At 45.0% G+C, this 15,665-nt stretch overlaps 1 protein-coding gene across 1 annotated transcript in view; it reads left to right on the forward strand.

The window, feature by feature from the left end:
• Positions 1–1,175: 1,175 nt before the first annotated feature.
• Positions 1,176–15,665, forward strand: part of tmem231 (transmembrane protein 231) — a 52,675-nt gene continuing 38,185 nt past the window's right edge. Inside the window, exon 1 of the mRNA XM_060837629.1 lies at positions 1,176–1,392. Coding sequence (XP_060693612.1) covers positions 1,254–1,392 — 139 coding nt within the window. The 5' untranslated portion in view covers positions 1,176–1,253. The remainder of the gene's footprint in view (positions 1,393–15,665) is intronic.

Here is a 15,665-nt window from a genome sequence, read left to right on the forward strand (position 1 = left end):
TCGAATTTCCTGTTCCTTGGATGCTGCCTGACCTGCTGTGCTTTTCCAGCAACACATTTTCAGCTCTGATCTCCAGCATCTGCAGACCTCCCTTTTTACTTAGAAGTAACTGACTAAGGTCCTGTATGAAGGAACACAACACTTTGAGAATATCCGTCAACAGGAGAAAGTGTGGAAAGGAACTAAAGATAGATTGCCAGCGAACACATAGCCAAGGACCAATTCCACCACCCAGAAACAGCTTCCAGTTGTGTGGTTGGACAGCAGATTCTAGAATGAGAAAGGCTTTTGCCCGAAATGTCGATTTTCCTGCTCCTTGGATGCTGCCTGACCTGCTGTGCTTTTCCAGCACCACTCTAATCTAGAATTGGATTCATCAGCCATGCAAGAATCCAAGGGGCGGCACGGTGGCACAGTGGTTAGCACTGCTGCCTCACAGCGCCTGTAGACCCGGGTTCAATTCCCGACTCAGGCGACTGACTGTGTGGAGTTTGCACGTTCTCCCCGTGTCTGCGTGGGTTTCCTCCGGGTGCTCCGGTTTCCTCCCACAGTCACAAAGATGTGCGGGTCAGGTGAATTGGCCATGCTAAATTGCCCATAGTGTTAGGTAAGGGGTAAATGTAGGGGTATGGGTGGGTTGCGCTTCGGCGGGTCGGTGTGGACTTGTTGGGCCGAAGGGCCTGTTTCCACACTGTAAGTCTAATCTAAAAAAAAAATCCACAGGACCAATAAACAGCTACACGGAATTTTGCAGGTAGACAATCATAATTATTAGTGATTGATGAGGTGAGGACTTTTGATGGCATGAAGAAACTCTTTTACATGTGATTTTGGAATGGCAATGTGGTGTGAACTGCCATTATGGCAAAGTACCGGTTCAATTGATGCGTTCAAGCAAGAATTAGAGCATTGCCTGAAAAACATGAAACAAGTGGGCAATATCACTCAACTGAATTGTTCCTTTAGAAAATAGGACACGTACCCTCCTCCAGCATGGACCAACATGCGATTCTGAAAGACCAACCTTAGCTCTGGTCGAGGTTGGGGGGGGTGGAGCCTCCTCACTCTCCTGTTCCCATTGGATGGATCTGGGTGACGGCTGGACCGCGTCGTTCTGTGGTTGGGTGATGTTGCTGTCAGTCGCGATAGCCCCGCCTCACACCGCGGCCTGACGACGGTTGCCCTGGGAAGCGATGGGAACCTGACACCAAAGTCGAACCGAAGCGGCGGTTTCCCCAGGAGCTCTGTCACCAATGGCCATGTACGAAATTTATTCGCACCCCTCATTAATTCGTTACAAAACGAGCATTTTCACCAAAGCCACGTTGTTCTTGTTGATAGTTATGGCGCTTACATACATCCCGCCGCTTTTGGTTGCCTACAGGAGTCATGGTGAGAAATTTAATTCAATCTGGTGATAGACCATTGGCCTAGTTCAGTACTTTCTTAGGAAAGCTCGAATTAGAAATCTGAGTAGTGTAATTTTTATTGTTGTTTATACTGTTCGGGTACATGAAGCTAATTGTAAACTGTGATCGTATTATGTTTGTGAGGGAAATAGTACAATTTATAAAACCTTGGGAGACCATTACTGGAGAATTTTGTGGTAATTTTGATCTCCTTATTAAGGAAAGGATATATTTGCTTTGGAGGGTGATTTAGATTGACCCCCGGGTTGACGGATTTACCTCGAGGAATAATTAATAGGTTGTATTACCTAGAATTTAAATGAATGAGATCTCATTTGAATATACAAAAATCTGTCAGAGATGCGTTCAGTGCAGGGAGGATGATTTCCCCTTGCTGGCAAGTTTGGAATTCAAAGTCACAATCTCAGAATAAGGGATTGAATATTTAGGACTGATTTGAAGTGAAATTATATTGCAACCAATGGTTTTAATGTTTGGATCTTTGATGCATATCCTAAGGGCTGTTGATGCTGAGTTGTTGACTACATTTAAAAGAAAACAAAACTCGTGTTCACATTGCACTTTTCATTACCACCTGATCTCAACGTGTTTTACTGCCAATTATGTACTTTTTAAGACCAAAAGAATGGCAAACGTTTCCAGCAATTTCTGTTTATGCACTTTTCAAGTGTAGTTAGTCACTGTTATGTGAAAGAAGACAGGGATTGATAGAAAAACGTCTGCAGATGCTGGAAATCAGAAATTGCTGGAAAAACTCAGCTGATCTGGTAATATTTGTGGCAAGGAGCAGAATTAACATTTCAGGTCTAGTGACCCTTCAGAACTAATTGTAGTTTGGAAAAGATTGGTATATATGCTGAAAGTTAGAGTAAGGAGTAATGATAAGTGAAGATGAAGGTGAGAAAGAGAGTCATAATCATAGAGATGTACAGCACAGAAATAGACCTTTGGTCCAACTCGTTCATGCCGACCAGATATCCCGAACCGAATATAGTCCCATTCGCCAACACTTACCCCATATTCCTCTAAACCCTTCCAATTCATATACCAGATGCCTTTTAAATGTTGTAATTGTACTGGCCTCCGCCACTTCACCTGGCAGCTCATTCCATACATGCACTACCGTCTGTGTGAAAAAGTTGCTCCTTTGGTCCCTTTTAAATTTTTCCCCTCTCACCCTAAATCTTGTTCTGGACTCACCACCCCGGGGAAAATACTTTGTGTATTTAAAAGAATGTATAAACCTCTATAAGGTCAGCCCTCAGCCTCTGACACTCCAGGGAAAATAGGCCCAATCTATTCAGCCTATAGCTCAAATCGTCCGACCCTGGCAACATCTTTGTAAATCTTTTCTGAACCCTTTGAAGTTTCGCAACATATTGCTGATAGGAGGGAGACACAATATTCCAAAAGTGGCCTAACCAATGTCCTGTACAACCGCAGCTTGACCTCCCAACTCCTGTATTCGATGCTCTGACCAATAAAGGAAAGCATACGAAACATCTTCTTCACTATCCTATCTGCCTGCGACTCCACTTTCAAGAAACTATGAACCTGCACTCCAAGTCTCTTTGGTCAGTAACACTCCCCAGAGCCTTACCATTAAGTGTATAAGTCCTGCTCTGATTTGCCTTTTCAAAATACAGCACCTCACATTTACCTAAATTAAATACTATCTGTCCATCCTTGGTCCATTGGCCTACCTGATTGGAAAAACTGTTGGGCAGACAAAAGAATGGTTAAAGGTCAGCCTGGGAGAATCAATAGTTGCTAATGGGGACCATTAGTGGCTGACAGTGTGTTGTTTCTGGTAGCAGGGTTAAAGTGAGGTCTACAGACGCTGGAGATTAGAGTCAAGAGTGTGGTGCTGAAAAAGAACAGCAGGTCAGGCAGCATCTGAGGAGCGGGAAAATCGATGTTTCGGGCAAAAGCCCTCCATCAGAAAGGGTAGCAGCTTATGTGATAACAAGGTTTGGGTTTGGGGTAAGGACATTGGAGAAGATTTGTAGTTCAGGTTGTAAATTTGTTCGCTGAGCCAGTAGATGTTTCTCAGACATTTCGTCACCAGGCTAGGTAACATCATTAGTGAGCCTTCGGTAAAGTGTTAGTGTTCTGTCCCGCTTGCTATTTATCTGTCTCGGTTTGTTGTGGTAGATGATATCATTTCCGGTTCTGTGTCTGAGAGGTTGGTGAATGGGATCCAAATCTATATGTTTGTTAATGGAGTTCTGGTTTGAATGCCAAGCCTCTAGGAATTCCTGTGCGTGACTTTGTTTAGCCTGTCCCAGGATGGATGTATTGTCCCAGACGACGGGTGTCCCTCTTCGTCTGTGTGTCTGTATACCAGTGATAGTTGGTCATGTCGTTTGGTAGCTAGTTGGTGCTCATGCATCCTGGTGGCTAGTTTCCTGCCCATTTGCCCAATGTAATGTTTGTTGTAGTCCTTGCAGGGTATTTTGTATATGATTTTGTTCTGCTGATTGTTGGCATGGGGTTCTTTAAATTCATCGGGAGCTATCTCAATGTGGTGGTAGGTTTGTGGGCCACTATGATGCGTAGGGGCTGGAATAGTCTGGTTGTCATCTCTGAGATGTCTTTGATATGTGGCAGAGTGGCTAAAGTGTCTGGGCATGTGAGGACTGCAGATGCTGGAGATTAGAGTCGAGAATGTGGTGCTGGAAAAGCACAGCAGGTCAGGCAGCATCCGATGAGCAGGAAAATTGACGTTTCGGGCAATGAATGTTATTCTGTCCACAGTTGGAAATATGGAGCCACTCTTGAAGTCCCCAAGACTGAATTCTGCACCCTTGCCACCATCAATACTTCCTTCAAGTGGTTATCAACATGGAGGAATACTGGTTCATCAGCCAAACAATGACAGTATATAGTAATCACCAAGAAATTTCCTTACCTACATTTGACCTGATGCCATGAGACTTCTTGGGATCCAGAGGCAATGTTGAAAACTCCTAGGGTTACTTCTTCCCAACTGTATATTACTGCACCCTCACTTCTACTGTGTCTGTCCTGCCATTGGGATAGGACACACTTGGGGTTGTGTGTGTGTGTGTGTCAATATGATTCCCTTAGTATGTTTGTCAGGCTGTTGCTTGCCCAATCTGTGAGATAGCTTTCTTAATTTTGACATTAGCCCCCAGATATTGGTAAATGGAGCTTAGCAGAGTTGACAAGACAGTGTTTTCCAATACGAGAAAGTGAGGACTACAGATGCTGGAGATCAGAGTCGAGGGTGTAGTGCTGGCAAAGCACAGCAGATGAGGCAGCATCCCGAGGAGCAGGAGAATCAACATTTCAGGTGGAAGCCTTTCATCAGGAATGAGGCTTGTGGGTTGGGGCTGAGAGATAAATGGGAGGGGGTGGGGTTGGGTGGAAGGTAGCTGGAAAAGTGATAAGTGGATGAAGGTGAGGGAGAGGGTGATAGGTCGGAGGGGGGAGTGATGGACCAGTCTGGAAGGCGGTGCTGACTTGAAGGCTTGGGACTGGGATAATGTGGGGGTGAGGGGAAATGGGGGCACTGTTGAAATCCACATTTACCCCGTGTGGTTGCAGAGTCCCAAGGCGGAATATGAGGTGGTCTTCCACCAGGCATCGGGTGGTAATGGTTTGGTGGTGAAGGAGGCCTGCATGTCCTTGACAGAGTGGAAGGGGGAGATGAAGTGTTCAGCCACGGGGTGGTGGGGTTGGTGGGTGCTGGTGTCCCAGAGATGTTCTCTGAAACGATTGCAAGAAGGTGTCCTGTCTCCCCAATATAGAGGAGACCACACCAGATGCAACGGATGCAGTTGATATTGGTCTCCTCTACATCGGGGAGACAGGACACCTTCTTGCGGGTCATTTCCGAGATTCTCCTGCTCCTCGGATGCCTACTGATCTCCAGTGTTTTTCAATACCATTTCTAGTGACTTAGTTGAAACTAGGTAGTCATAGAGATATATAGCACACGGGATAAATGTGGATTTCACAACTTCTTCATTTTCCCTTCCCCCCACATTATCCGAGTCCCAAGCCTCCAATTGATGCTAGGTAGTCATAAAGATATATAGAAACAGACCCTTTGGTCCAACCTGTTGATGCCAACTAGGTATCCTAAATAAATCTAGTCCCATTTGCCAGAATTTTGCTCATATACCTCTAAACCCTTCCTAATCATATACCTCTCCAAATGCTTTTTAAATGTTGTAATTGTACCAGCTTCCACCACTCCCTCTGGCAGCTCATTCCATACATGCACCACCCTCTACGTGAAAAAGTTGCCCCTTAGGTCCCTTTTAAACCTTTCCTCCTTACCTTATGCCCTCTGGTTTTGGACATCCCCAAGCCAGGAAAAAGATTCTGTCTATTGGCTCAGTGGTTAGCACTGCTGCCTTCACAGCACCAGGGTCCCAGGTTCAATTCCTGCCTCAGGCGACTGTCTGTGTGGAGTTTGCACATTCTCCCTGTGTCTATCTGGGTTTCCTCCTGGTGCTCCGGTTTCCTCCCACAATCCAAAGATGTGCAGGTCAGGTGAATTGGCCATGGTAAATTGCCCATTGTGTTAGGTGCATTAGTCAGGGGTAAATACAGGGAATGGGTCTGGGTGGGTTACTCTTCGGAAGGTCGGTGTGGACTTGTTGGGCTGAAGGGCCCGTTTCCATACTGTAGGGTATCTAATCTATTTACCCTATTCATGCCCCTCATGATTCTGTAAGGTCACCCCTCAGCCTTTGATGCTCCTGAGAAAATAGCCCCAGCTTATTCAGCCTCTTCCTATAGCTCAAACCCCCCCCCCCCAACCCTAACAACGTCCTTGTATATCTTTTCTAAACCCTTTCAAGTTTCACAACATCCTTTCTATAGCAGGGAGACAGAATTGCACGCAGTATTCCAAAACTTGCCTAACCAATGTCCTGTACATCTGCAACATGATGTCTCAACTCCTATACTCAACACTCTGACCGATAAAGGCAAGCATACCAAACACCTTCTTCATCATCTTATCTACCTGAGACTGCACTTTCAAGAAACAATGAAACTACACTCCAAGGTTTCTTTGTTCAATAACACTCCCGGGACTTTATCATTAAGTGTATAATCCTAGGAGAAAGTGAAGACTGCAGATGCTGGAGATCAGAGCTGAAAATGTGTTGCTGGAAAAGTGCAGGAGGTCAGGCAGCACCCAAGGAGCAGGAGAGTCGACGTTTCGGGCATGAGCCCTTCTTCAGGAACCTGAAGAAGGGCTCATGCCCGACATGTTGACTCTCCTGCTCCAGTGTATAAGTCCTGCCCTGATTTGCCTTTCCAAAATCCTGCATCTCACATTTATCTAAATTAATCTCCATCTGCCACTGCTTGGCCCTTTGGCCCATCTGATCAAGATCCTATTGACTCTGAGGTAGCCTACTTCGCTGTCCACTACACCTCCAATTCTGGTGTCACCTGCAAACTTACTAACCATACCTCCTATGTTGACATCTAAATAACTTGTATAAATGATGAAAAGCAGTGGACCCAGCATCGAATCTAGTGGCGTACTGCTGGTCACAGGCCTTCAGTGTGAAAAGCAACCCTCCACCACCCTCTGTCTTCTACCTTCGAGACAGTTTTGTTCTCCCTTTTATTTCCTGTGATCTAACCTTTCCAACCAGTCTGCCATGAGGAGCCTTGCCATATGCCATACTGAAGTCGATATAGGCCATCGCTCTGCCCTCATCAATCCTCTTTGTTCCTTCTTCAAAAACTCAATTAGGTTATTGAATCACGATTTCCCACACACAAGGCCATGTCCAGTTTATTTCCTTTTTGAGACATTTTATTGGTTAGATTAATAGAATCCCTACAGTGTAGAAGCAGGCCATTTGACTAATTGAGTCCATACTGACCCTCCAAAGAAAATTCCACCCAGACCCACCCCCCACTACCCTATCCCTGTACCCTGCATTTCCTGTGGTGAATCCACCTAACCAGCACATCCTTGGACTGTGAAAAGAAATTGGAGCACCCAGAGGAATGCCATGCAGTCACGGAGCAAATGTGCAAACTCCACAAAGATAGTTGCTCGATGTTGGAATTGAACCCAGTCTCTGGTGCTGTGAGGCAGCAGTGCTGACCACTGAGCCACCATGTTGCCCCAAGTTGATATTACTGAATGGCTCGCCAGGCCCTTTTAGAGGGCAGTTAAGAGCTTATACACACTTATAAGGGTCGGGGTCATATATAGGCTAGACCAAATAAGGATGGCAGTTTTTCTTCCCTAACTTCAGCTTAGCAGAGAGTGGAAAGCAGCAATAGGATTCTCAACAAAATTCTGATGAAGAGTCATCAAACTCAAAACATTAACTCTGCTTTCTCCTCACAGATGCTGCCACACCTTCTGAGTTTCATCAGCAATTTCTGTTTTTGTTTCAGATCTCCAGCATCCTCAGTTCTTTGTTTTATTTTAGAAGTAAATCCTACGGCCGCCATTTGTGTGAGTCGCCAATGGCACTTCAGTGTGTTAAGTGTTGCAGCGTTTAAGAAAGGGTGGCACAGTGGCTCAGTGGTTAGCACTGCTGCCTCACTGCATCAGGATCCTAGGTTTGATTCCAGCCTCGGGTGACTTGTCTGTGGGGAGTTTGTGCATTCTTCCCGTGGCTGTGTGGGTTTCCTCCAGGTGCTCTGGTTTCGTCCCACAGTCCAAAGATGTGCAGGCCAGGTGAATTGGCCATGCTAAATTGCATTAGTGTTAGGTGCATTAGTCAGAGGGAGATGGGTCTGGGTGGGTTACTCTTCGGAGGGTCGGTGTGGACTTGTTAGGCCGAAGGGCCTGTTTTCACACAGTGAAATCTAATCTAATCTAAATGGAAGTCAGGACCAATGTAATAAAGTAATAAGTAAAGTTAGTCCAAGGGACGTAATTTTATAATATTATTAGGTAAGCGTAATTTTTTTTTAAAAGAAGGTAGTAACTAAAGGACTTAAGGAAAGTCATGGCAGGAGAGTTTGTACCTGTGGTACGCTCTTCCTGTGCAATGTGCCAAGTGAAGCTTCAGTTGTCCCTGGTAGATGCATGTGCAGGAAGTGGTGTCCAGGTGCAGCTACTGGATAACTATTTAGAATCTGGAACTGTACGTGAATTTACTGTGGAGCATATGTGATGCTGAATATTTCATGGATCGTATGGTTAGTGAAGTCATCACTTCACAGGTGAAGGCTGAACGACAGGGCATGGGAGACCTTCAGGCAGAGTCGAGAAAGGCAGGGAGAGCAGTAGTCCTCTGGCCATTCCCTTTTCTAATGGCTTTACTATTTTGGTTAGTATTGCGGAGGTGGGATGTGTTGGGGGGGTGGGGGTCAGGGGGGGGGGGTGGGGGTGGGGGAGGGGAATGACTGTGCAGGTGAAAGCAGTGGGACCCAACTCCATGACACTATTGATGGTTCTGCTGCACAGGAGGGGAGAAAGAAGAACTACAGGGTTATAGTGATAGGAGATTTCATTGTAAGGGGAACAAACAGGCATTTCTGTGGTTGCAAAAGAGACTTCACAATGGTATGTTGCCCTCCTTGGTGCCAGGGTCAAAGATGCCACTAACTGGCTGCATGGCATTGAGTAGGAGGAGGAAAAACATTGGGTAACAGTATGCACCACAATGACATATGTAGAAAAAGAGATGAACACCTGCAAGCAGAGTTAAGGGAATCAATAGGTTCTTAAAAAAAAAACCCAAAATGAGTTAATCTCTGGATTACTTCAGATGCCACATGTTCATGAGTACAGAGATAGAAGATTAGTCCTGATGAGTACATAGCTAGCGAGATGGTGTAGAGGGACCTTTGGATTAGTGGGACCTATTCAAGACAGATGAGTTGCACCTCAACTGGAATGACACTAGCATCCTTTAAGGGAGGCTTCCTAATGCTGGGCCCGACCAGGCGAGGACAGCAAGTTTTCTTCTTTATTTCTGTAAACCTTATGGTGTTTTACAATGATCGTAACCGAGCTAGCTTGCAGAGGTAGAAATAGGCTGTTTTAACTGATCATTACAAAGTCAGAAGCTCATCTTCCGGTCAAATATGATGAAGGTTGTGAGCAGATTAAGTTAATCTTAGCATGTTGCCAGGGAGAGGGTTAAAGTCATTAGCTCAAGAAAGGAATTTGGAGTGGGGACTGAATACAATGATTTCATTCTTCCCAATATCTAATGGGAAGAAATTTCTGCTCAACAAGCACTGAAAGCTTGAGCAGCAGATTGATAATTTCCCCACAGTGCAGAAAGAGGCCATTCAGCAACTCTCAAAGAGCATCCCACCCAGACCCTGCCTCCCACCCTACCCTCGTAACTCCACATTTACTATGGCTAATGCACATTTACTATGGCTAATCCACTTTTACTATGGCTAATCCACTTAGCCTACACATCCCTTGACACAATTGGACAATTTGATATGGACAGTTCACCTAACCTGTATATCTTTGGACTGTGGGAGGAAACTGCAGCCTCTGGTGGAAAGACACACACACACAGGGAGAGAACATGCAAACTCCACACAGACTGACATCCAAGTTTAGAATCTAACCCAGGTCTCTAGCACTGTGATGTAGTAGTTCTAATCACTTAGCCACTGTGCTCTCCCTCTGTTTAGTAGCAGTGACTTCTGAAGGGTCAGGATCAGTTGGGAAACTGGAAACCAAGGATAGCAGAAGGAATGATGCAGGAGCCTTAACAGAGAAAGCATATAATGTGGTGAAGGGCAGTAGGAAACCAGAGGATGAGAAAGCTTACAAAAAACAACAGAGGGCAACAACAAAAAAGAAATAAGGAGGGAAAAGATTAAATATGAGGGAAAGCTATAAAGGGCAAAGTAGAGGCAAAAGTGGACATTGGACCACTGTAAAATGACACTGAAGTGATAATAGTGGCGAGCAAGGAAATGGCCAAGGAACTGAATAATTACTTTGTTTATTCTTCAGCAGTATATCCCAAAAATTCAAGAGAGTGAGGGGCAGAGCTGAGTATGGTGGCTGTCACCAAGGAGAAGGTGCTAGAAAAACTGAATGACCTGAAGGTGGATAATTGATCTGGACCAGACGGACGACACCCCAGAGGTCTAAAGGATATAGCTGAAGAGATAGTGGAGGCAATAGTGGTGATTTTCAGGAATCAATCAAGTTAGGGAGTGTCCCAGAGGATTGGAAAATCACTAACATGACGCCCCTGTTTAAAAAGGGAGTAAGGCAAAAGATGGAAAATTACAGACCGATTAGCCTAACCTCAGTCTTGAGCAAGATTCTAGAATCCGTTGTGAAGGATGAGATTTCTGAATACTTGGAAGTATATGGTAAAAGAGGTTAAAGCCAGCATGGTTTCATCAAGAGGAGATCATGTCTGACAAATCTGCTAGAAGTCTTTGAGGAAATAATGAGCTTGTTAGACCAAGGAGAGCCAATGCATGTTATCTATCTGGACTTCAAGAATGCCTTTGACAAGGTGTTGCACAGGAGGTTACTGATTAAGGTAAGGGTCCATAGTGTTAAAAGTAAGGTCCTGGCATGGATAGAAGCTTTGCTGTTTGGCAGAGAACAGCGATAAAATGGTCTTTCTCAGGATGGCAGCCAGTGACAAGTTGTGTTCCACAAGGCTCCGTGTTGGGACCACAACTTTTCACTTTATTTGTTAATGATCTAGACAAAAGAATTGAGGGCATTCTGGCTAAGTTTGCAGATGATACAAAAATAGGTAGAGGGACGGGTAGCATTGAGGAGGTGGGGAAGCTGCAGAAGGATTTAGACAGGTTAGGAGAGTGGGCAAAGAAGTGGCAGATGGAGTTCAACGTGGAAAAGTGTGAGATCATGCACTTTGGTAGGAATAATAGAGCCTTGGGCTATTTTCTAAATGGGGAGAAAATTTAGAAGACTGAAGTGCAAAGAGACTTGGGAGTTCTAGTCCAGGATTGTCTCAAGGTAAACTTGTAGGTTGAGTCTGTAGTTAGGAAGGCAAATGCAATGATGACATTTATTTTGAGACGACTTGAGTACAAAAGCAAGGATGTACTTCTGAGGCTCTGGTCAGGCTACATTTGGAGTATTGTGTACAGTACTGGGCCCCATATCTCAGGAAGGATGCACTGGCCCTGGAGCGTGTTCAGAGAATAGTCCCATGAATGAAAAACTTAACAAATGAGGAACATTTGAGGGCTCTGAGTCTATAATTGATGGAGCCTAGAGAGATGAGGGGGTATCTAATTGAAACATACAGAAGACTAAATAGCCTGGACAGAGTGGATGTTGTGAAGATGTTGCCATTGGTAGAAGAGACTAAGACCCAAGGGAACCACCTCAGAGTAAAGCGAAGACATTTTAGAATGGAGATAAGGAAAAACTTATTCAGCCAGACATGGGTGAATCTATGGAATTCATGTGCAATGAAAGACACCCATTGAGGTGTTAATGTAAGGACTGCATTAGAATGCAGAAAGGCACTTACTCAGTTGATGGGACATGGATATCTTCGTACTCCTGCAGTAGTAGTTTGGTCTTCAAGGGCCAAGATCCGCTCCTCATGGGGGTGTGAAGAGTTTAATGTAAGGCACCCACACCTCGTCCGGGCCCTTTCTGCCCTATTTTGGACTGTTTCTCGTGGAATGGAACAAAGTGTGTGATTGAGTATAATGGAAGTAATGGCACACCAGTTAGTGCCATGCAGGTGAAGGTAAGACTATAAGACATAGGAGTGGAAGTAAGGTCATTCGGCCCATCGAGTCCACTCCGCCATTCAATCATGGCTGATGGACATTTCAACTCCACTTACCTGCATTCTCCCCGTAGCCCTTAATTCCTTGTGACATCAAGAATCTATCAATCTCTGCCTTGAAGACATTTAGCGTTCCAGCCTCCACGGCACTCTGCGGCAACGAATTCCACAGGCCCACCACTCTCTGGCTGAAGAAATGTCTCCACATATCTGTTCTGAATTTACCCCCTCTAATTCTCAGGCTGTGTCCATGGGTCCTAGTCTCCTCGTCTAACGGAAACAATTTCCTAGCATCCACCCTTTCCAAGCCATGTATTATCTTGTAAGTTTCTATTAGATCTCCCCTTAACCTTCTAAACTCCAATGAATACAATCCCAGGATCCTCAGCTGTTCCTCGTATGTTAGACCTACCATTCCAGGGATCATCCGTGTGAGTCTCCGCTGGACACGCTCCAGTGCCAGTATGTCCTTCCTGAGGTGTGGGGACCAAAACTGGACACAGTACTCCAAATGGGGCCTAACCAGGGGTTTATACAGTCTCAGTAGCACAGCGGTACTTTTATATTCCAACCCTCTTGAGATAAATGACAACATTGCATTTGCTTTCTTAATCACGGACTCAACCTGCATGTTTACCTTTAGAGAATCCTCGACTAGCACTCCCAGATCCCTTTGTACTTTAGCTTTATGAATTTTCTCACCATTTAGAAAGTAGTCCATGCTTGTATTCTTTTTCCCAAACTGCAAGACTTCGCATTTGCTCACATTGAATTCCATCCGCCATTTCCTGGACCACTCTCCCAAACTGTCTAGATCCTTCTGGGGCTTATGCTCGAAAGGTCGAATTCTCTATTCCTGAGATGCTGCCTGGCCTGCTGTGCTTTGACCAGCAACACATTTGCAGCTAGATCCTTCTGCAGCCTCCCCACTTCCTCAGTACTACCTGCCTGTCCACCTAACTTTGTACCATCGGCAAACTTCGCTAGAATGCCCCCAGTCCCTTCATCCAGATCATTAATATATCACGTGAACAGCTGCGGCCCCAACACTGAACCCTGCGGGACACCTCTTGTTACCGGCTGCCATTCCGAAAAAGAACGTTTTATCCCAACTCTCTGCCTTCTGTCAGACAGCCAACCCTCAATCCATACCAGTAGCTCACCTCGAACACCATGGGCCTTTTGGAAATCTAGTTAGACCACAACCACTGGGTTTCCTTGGTCTAACCTACTTGTCACCTCTTCAAAGAATTCCAACAGGTTTGTCAGGCATGACCTCCCCTTACTAAATCCATGTTGACTTGTTCTGATCAGACTCTGCTCTTCCAAGAATTTAGAAATCTCATCCTTAATGATGGATTTTAGAATTTTACCTGAAAATGTGTTGCTGGAAAAGCGCAGCAGGTCAGGCAGCATCCAAGGAACAGGAGATTCGACGTTTTGGGCATAAGCCCTTCTTCAAGGATCTGATTCCTGAAGAAGGGCTTAAGCCCAAAACGTCGAACCTCCTGTTCCTTGGATGCTGTCTGACCTGCTGCGCTGTTCCAGCAACACATTATCAGCTCTGATCTCCAGCATCAGCAGACCTCACTTTCTCCTCGAAGATTTTAACCTACTGTGAATCCTCTTGCAAGGATGCCTTCCTTGAGGAAGCTCTCTTCCTGATTCCTGAAGAAGGGCTTATGCCCGAAACATCGAATCTCCTGTTCCTTGGATGCTGCCTGACCTGCTGCGCTTTTCCAGCAACACATTATCAGCTCTGATCTCCAGCATCTGCAGACCTCACTTTCTCCTCTAGAATTTTACCAACAACCGAGGTTAGGCTAATTGGCCTATAATTTTCCATCTTTTGTCTAGATCCTTTCTTGAACAAGGGGGTTACAACAGCAATCTTCCAATCATCCGGGACTTTCCCTGACTCCAGTGACATTTGAAAGATCTCAACCAAAGCCTCCGCTATTTCCTCAGCCACCTCCCTCAGAACTCTAGGATGTATTCCATCGGGGCCAGGAGATTTATCAATTTTAAGACCTTTTAGCTTTTCTAGCACTTTCTCTTTTGTAATGGCAACCATACTCAACTCAGCCCCCTGACTCCCTTTAATTGTTGGGATATTACTCATATCTTCCACTGTGAAGACTGATGCAAAGTACTTGTTAAGTTCTCCTGTTATTTCCTTATCTCCCATCACTAGGCTTCCAGCATCAGTTTGAAGTGGCCCAATGTCTACTTTTGCCTGTCGTTTGTTTCTTATGTATTGAAAGAAACTTTTACTATCATTTCTAATATTACTGGCTAGCCTACCTTCATATTTGATCATCTCCTTCCTTATTTCTCTCTTTGCTATCCTCTGTTTTGTAGCCTTCCCAATCTTCTGATTTCCCAGTGCTCTTGGCCACTTTATAGGATCTCTCTTTTTCTTTAATAGATTTCCTGACTTCCTTTGTCAGCCATGGCTGTCTAATCCCTCCCCGGATAATCTTTCTTTTCTTGGGGATGAACCTCTGTACAGTGTCCTCAATTATACCCACAAACTCCTGCCATTTTTGCTCTACTGTCTTCCCTGCTAGGCTCTGTTTCCAGTCTATTTTCGTCAGTTCCTCTCTCATGCCCCCATAATTACCTTTATTTAACTGTAACACCATTACATCCGATTTTGCCTTCTCTCTTTCAAACTGCAGACTGAACTCTACCATATTATGATCGCTGCTTCCTAAGTGTTCCCTTACTTTAAGATCTTTGATAAAGTCTGGTTCATTACACAGCACTAGGTCCAGAATAGCCTGCTCCCTTGTGGGCTCCATGACAAGCTGTTCCAAAAAAACCATCCTGTAAGCATTCCATGAATTCCCTTTCTTTGGATCCACTGGCAACATTATTTACCCAGTCCAACTGCATATTGAAATCTCCCATGATCATCGTGACCTTGCCTTTCTGACATGCCTTCTCTATTTCCCGGTACATGTTGCGCCCCTGGTCCTGACCACTGTTAGGAGGTCTGTATATAACTCCCATTATGGTTTTTTTGCCTTTGTGGTTCCTCACTTCCACCCACACAGACTCCATATCATCCGACACTATGTCATTCAGTGCCATATATTTAATTTTGTTCTTAACTAACAAGGCAACCCCACCCCCTCTGCCCACCTCCCTGTCTTTTCGATAAGTTGAAAATCCTTGGATGTTTAACTGCCAGTCTTGACCCCCCCCACGTAACCACGTCTCTGTGATGCCTATCACATCATAATCATTCATGATGATCTGCGCCATTAGTTCATCTGCTTTGTTACGAATGCTACGAGCATTCAGGTAAAGTGCCTTAATGCTAACTTTCTTATCATTAGAGATATTGGAGGTCATAAGATGTCCTAAGTTATCCTTCCTTTTTGCTGCATTCCCAGTCTGCCTCGAGTTTAAATCAGCCTGCACATATGCTAGCCTGTTGCTTATCTTTCTGTTTAACTTCATACTCCTTGTCGCTTTCACTTTCCCTTCCCCCCCAACTCAG

The sequence above is a fragment of the Hemiscyllium ocellatum genome, chromosome 17 (genome assembly GCF_020745735.1).
Source record: "Hemiscyllium ocellatum isolate sHemOce1 chromosome 17, sHemOce1.pat.X.cur, whole genome shotgun sequence".
Lineage (NCBI taxonomy): Eukaryota > Metazoa > Chordata > Chondrichthyes > Orectolobiformes > Hemiscylliidae > Hemiscyllium > Hemiscyllium ocellatum.